The 5633-nt window shown below is 42.5% G+C and overlaps 1 protein-coding gene across 1 annotated transcript; it reads right to left on the bottom strand.

Annotated features, from left to right (window-relative positions):
- Positions 1 to 770: 770 nt before the first annotated feature.
- Positions 771 to 5630, bottom strand: LOC104078386 (acyl-coenzyme A amino acid N-acyltransferase 2 {ECO:0000250|UniProtKB:Q8BGG9}-like; the record flags this gene model as incomplete). Its single annotated transcript, XM_009580008.1, has 3 exons — positions 771 to 1545; positions 2388 to 2590; positions 5540 to 5630. Coding segments are annotated over 3 exons (870 nt in total), but the record flags the coding sequence as incomplete, so codon positions are not given.
- Positions 5631 to 5633: the final 3 nt, after the last annotated feature.

The raw sequence follows: 5633 nt of genomic DNA, 5'->3' as shown, positions 1-5633 counted from the left end.
TCTCCTACTGGCTAGGCTTTCTGTCTCTCAACTCTGCTTCCTCCCTAAGAACAGCTGTCAGCATCCCTTGACATCATTACTAAAGAGTTTCACAAGTAATTAATCCCTAACTTAATGGCAGGTGTTACTAGTTTAAAACAAGCAATGAAGAAAGAAGTAAGGCTTGCACATAGCATAACTGCATTTAACCATGCTTTAACCTATCCAACAGAATTTTAATACCCTGAGTGTCAAATGCCAATCCAAGACATTATGGGAACAGATGGTTACATCTCTAATACAAGACAGTGCTAGTGCTGCCATTCACCCAGGATGACAGGAGAAATACTCTTCATTTTCCCACTCTGCAGGTAATTTTTGTTGGAAAGAAACAGACACTGTCACCAGAAGACCACTACCTAAGGTCAAGGTATACGAGCCTCACTACAAATAGATATTCCCAGCTTCATGTAAATAGAAAACATTTCCAAGATATATATGGCTGTAAATCTGAGAGTTCTGGGCCAAGGTAACTTAAGACCCAAAGCCAGAATCATTCATCATTTTGATGTCAAAGTTTATCATTCATGGGTTGTCGTCATTCCCCAGGTGCGATCTAGTCTGTCATTGCTGAGGGTGCAGGCTAGATGTTAAATGCTCTGAGTCATAAATACTGCAAACAAGAAAGTACCTACTACTCTCTTCAGATGCTTGTTTCTTGATATCATGACCAACTCAGGCTGTCAAATTTGTACTACAATGCAGCCTACTTATCATTGTTTTGCTTCTCCTTGGCATATCTAGTTAAAATAACTTAGGCTAGTCCAAATAAATACCTTTCTTTTTAGATTTATACTTGTAGCTAAGTAGTCATTTGGTTATTTCATATTTCAAAGCTTTTCTCAGTCAGTCCCTCCAATTCACCAGTCATTTTGGTGGCTCAAGCTCAGTCCTCTGCCGTTCTGCAACAGCTTGCAGGTGCTTAAGTGTTCATCCCAAATGCAAGTGCAGAAACTCCTGAATCTTTCCCCAGGAGTGTTCCTGTGCATGGGCATGTGCTTTGCTCTCTCCACCCCCCAGAACAGGCACCCCCAGGACACGATCCAGAGCTACCTGACAAAATGGAGTAGAAGGAGGATCAATTCGGTGACCTGCTCCTGGATAACTCAAGAGTTCAAAGTTTTCTTTCCCATGCTGGCGTAGGCGCCCAATTGCCAGCTCAGCATATAAGGAGCTCTTCCACATACGATCATCTTCCCCTACCACTAAGAGAAAGTGACCTTCTGCTTTTTCAATGGGGATTGTGCAAGGAGAATTAGCAGGATTTGTTGGGTCATCCAGAGCTTCAAAAGTGTCAAATACACCAGCGTCAGAAACACTGACCTTATTCATATCAAAACGCAGCCCAGGCAGAGTCATCTCACCATAATGGAGGTCTGCAACTGTGTTTGAACTACAGCCGGAGATAGAGACAGCAGCCACTACTTCTGGCAGGAAGGTGATCATGGAGAGTGCTAATTCTGCCCCTTTCCCAGTCCCAATCACTCCAACTCCTGGTCCCTTCACCTTCAGATAAGATAGGGGGTGGGGAAGAGAGGAAGAAAAGAATAAAGGAAGTATGCATTATAATGGGATTAGCCATTAAATGCCTTTAGAGTTGTGTTACTAAAAAAAAAAAAGTTAGGTTAATTATTGATGTGACCTTGTTGGAAAGCTACAGCCTGGACCCAGGCTCCTCCCTCTGTTTAGTGTCTTATTTTTCAGAGACAACAAGAGCTCTCAAACCCCACAAAATAACACAGACGGGCATAAGAAGTACCATCACTTGGACGTCACCTAGTCCCTACTACATATTTTGATGCAAATATTTTCTCTTTTTCCCGAAACAGGTAGCAGGAAATTCAAACACAGTCTGTTGCTATATATGTCTCAGGCAAATAAAGTAACGTCACAAATGACATTTGAAGGATTAGATAAGTAGTATTTACTCTTGTCCTTTTCTAGCCTGGAAAGTAAAACTGAAAGTAACACCCCAAGTCATCAAATCTATTCCTTTGCTGACTATTGAGCAGTTTTGTATCATTCTCTCTTAAACTAACTGCTTTCCTTTTTAAAAAACCCATCTTTATCACCACTGCTCCTGTTTGGAGGATATTCCAGCACTTCACTGTTCTAATGATCAGGAATTTTCTAGTTTCCAGCATGAATTTACTTAACAGACAGCTTGTGCTGGAAGAAATTCACTCTCCACAGTCATATGCGTAGCTGCCTATGCAGGACCTACGCTTTTTCCATTACTGGGCCTAAACCGGCCCAGCAGAAACCGATGCTCCAAAAAAATCACCGTCACCACTTGGGCATGACTACTGAATCCTCCCTTGTCCTGAGACATCTCTCATTACACTCACCTTCGGGTGACGCTGTAGGAATCTAGCTGCCTCCTCGAAGTACTCGAGATTGAATTCTTTCATGACCTTAGGCAGATCTTCAAAGTCAAAATATGGCAGAGAAAGAGCAGCAAAACCACGGGTAGCCAGGAGACTGGATCTAAATTCAATCAAACCACCTTCATCACCGTACATGTCAATCACTCCTGGAAAGGGGCCATCCCCTATATTAAAAAGAAGAGGTACAGAGGACAAGTTATCAAACAGGACACTAAAAACTATCTGGTGAAGAGTGAACAACAAAATATAGAAGGCTTAAGACATTTTCTATTAATATTCATTACTTTTCCATTTGCACAGCAGAGATTAGAGAACCAGTGCTGAATCCCACTTTAGCTATTTCAAACTAAGAATAGGTCCTTACCTTCCTGTAAAAATATGTGAACAGCTAAACTTGTTTTTTTTAAAAAAAAAACTGTTCTAAATGTATTTTTCAATGGTCTTAACCTCCCACCCTCAGAACAATCATACTCTAAATCAGCTATTTTCGCACAAAGAAGTCATACCTTAATTAGCAAAGTGCAAGCTCGTTACTAATGAGGCAAGAGCACTGAGCCCTAGCAGTAAATTCTACAAAACTTACATGGACTCTGGAATAAGGTGCATTGAGCAAAGCATAGCAGAGAGACACCCATTGCTAGATGAAATCAACTGGACTTACTAGCTCTGTCTCAACATCAGCACTGTAACACTTGGCAGCAGAACTGCTACTGCAGATGTGAAGAGACGGGGTAAAACTGAGAGCTATGTAGGTGCAGTTATGTGTGCATGACTGATATATAGATAAACATGCATATATATGTATACAATCAGTCCCACAAAACTACAGAAATAATCAGAACCACGATTTTAAACCAGCATGCTTGTGCAGCCAAGGTCGTGTTGCGATATTACTGTGTGCTGTGCCAGCAGATCTTGGGTTAAAGGGCTAAGGATACCACCTCCTGGAACTATAAAGGCCCCAGGATGTCACCACTGATGTACTCGGATCCAGCTCACTACAACTATCTCAGCAGAAAAAGTACCTGCTTGTGCAAGAGTGCAGTAACTCTCTGACATAGCCTATATGCAATAAAGAAAAGACCTCTGGCACTTCAAGGTGCTTGAGAAAAGGAAGTGTTGGACAAGACATGCTCAATGGTGGAAACCTCGTTACTTAAAGCATTAGGAAGTCAGAAGAGGACGTAATCATGCTTTTGGGTTCTTTTTCTTTCAGTTCTGAAATTTTTCGCATAAGTTCAATATTCTACTTGAGAGAAAATATGTCTGGATAGACTTATCATAATGCCATGATCAACAGTAACCTTTAGTTAACAACAGTCAGCCTAAATGGCTAGAAAAAAAAGTATTCATTCATTTATCACCCCTACCTGGAAAGCTTTCTAGCAAGAACATGTGATCAGAACAGAGTCAAGCATGAATGTGTTTCTCTCTCATGAAGACAACCTTTTACTTACACAAGGATCCTGGACTGCCTTCCTGAGTGCCTACACGTACCCAAGTATACAGTTTCTGCATAGCTCACTAAAAAGCAGGACAAAATGGGCTAGACATCTCACTTTTACTAAGAACGGTTCACGTTTAAGATTCCTATCAATAATATTAACATTTTTCCATCCCTGGAGCAAAGAAAGGTATGGTAGTAATGCTGTAACTGGATCCTCCATCAAGAAAGATGCCAGTATCATTTAAGCAATGATTCCAGACTTTTCCACGCTATTACACCACCAGACTTTCTAAAGGGAAAAATGCAGTTCTGTCTTGCAGATCTCTGGATTCCCACTAAGCTCAGCAGAAATCCAGCCCATCCTCTAAGGCAGGATATATCAAAACAACCATGTCTCAGTGATGGAAAATCCAGAATGCTGACTAAACATTTGATCCAAAATTCAAAGTTCAATCTCTGTTGTTGTTTTTTCTTCAGTGAACTTTGGATCTGCATCTAAATGGATGAAAAGATTATTGGTTTGGAAATCATTCACTGAAAATACTTAAATCCCTAATAACTGTAGTGGTACTTACAGGATTTGCTGAACCAAGTCGTTATAAATTAGAGGTAATATGGAGGGCAGTTCTAGTAGCACAACACTCAGGGAAATACAAGAAGTTTAAATCATGGCTCAAGCATACAAACACCATCATTGGTGTAAGATTTCATTTTCCAACAACACTAGCAGTCCATCAGAGTATCACACCTCATAAAGCACAATTATCCCACAAGCAGAACAGGCAGAACTTGCTCAGAAATCTGTTCTGCCTTTATACCACAGAACAACCGAAGTAACTCAACTATTAACTTAGCTTTGGCTCTGGTGTAACAGCCTGTATTTTGGAATACCTATATTTTCTAGATTCTCCTCCACTGCTCTGCTTACTGGCATGTGTTTCACAGGGAAGAAAAATGCCTTTTCGATTCGATCCTACTCAGGGTAAAATTCTTGGGAGATTTAGCACAGGCTCACACGATGAAGCGTATCAGCTTTTCTGAATGTTACAAATTCTGGTAGTCCAGAGCGAACGCCAAACCTACTGAAAAATCATAGGCTGAGAGCAACGACATGGTAAACTCTACAACCCCTATTCTCATTTAGCTTCTGCCAAATGCCTTTTCGATTCGATCCTACTCAGGGTAAAATTCTTGGGAGATTTAGCACAGGCTCACACGATGAAGCGTATCAGCTTTTCTGAATGTTACAAATTCTGGTAGTCCAGAGCGAACGCCAAACCTACTGAAAAATCATAGGCTGAGAGCAACGACATGGTAAACTCTACAACCCCTATTCTCATTTAGCTTCTGCCTGTCTCACAAGAGCCACCTGCCCACGCCTGCCCTGCCCGGTGCCCGGGGCCTGCCGATAAGGACCAGGCAGCGTGGCCGCGCATAAGCGGGGCCGTGTCCCGACCAGCCTTCGGGAGTGTCTCTGTAACACTTTAAGCCAAAAAAACCAGCCACCTGTCTGCAGGGCGGCGTTCAGATCTACTATGGAATATGGATTTCCCGGGTGATGTCCCTTCTATGTTTTTCTTCTAAAAGAAACTTTTCCTTGCTCTGGACAACGAAGCCGGGGGGTCCCGCCGGCCCCAGGGTGAAGGTCTCCGGCCGGGGCACTCACCCGGCGGCAGGAAGAGAGAGCCCCTTACGCCTCCCTCCTTCAGCCGGATCCTCCGCACGCCGGGGGCCGTGAACCACCTCTCCACCTCGGCCTT

This window comes from Fulmarus glacialis, unplaced genomic scaffold (genome assembly GCF_000690835.1).
Source record: "Fulmarus glacialis isolate BGI_N327 unplaced genomic scaffold, ASM69083v1 scaffold45476, whole genome shotgun sequence".
In the NCBI taxonomy this organism is placed as follows: domain Eukaryota; kingdom Metazoa; phylum Chordata; class Aves; order Procellariiformes; family Procellariidae; genus Fulmarus; species Fulmarus glacialis.
The sequence above is the reverse complement of the archived record's forward strand: the minus strand, read 5'-3'. Positions and strand labels throughout refer to the sequence as shown.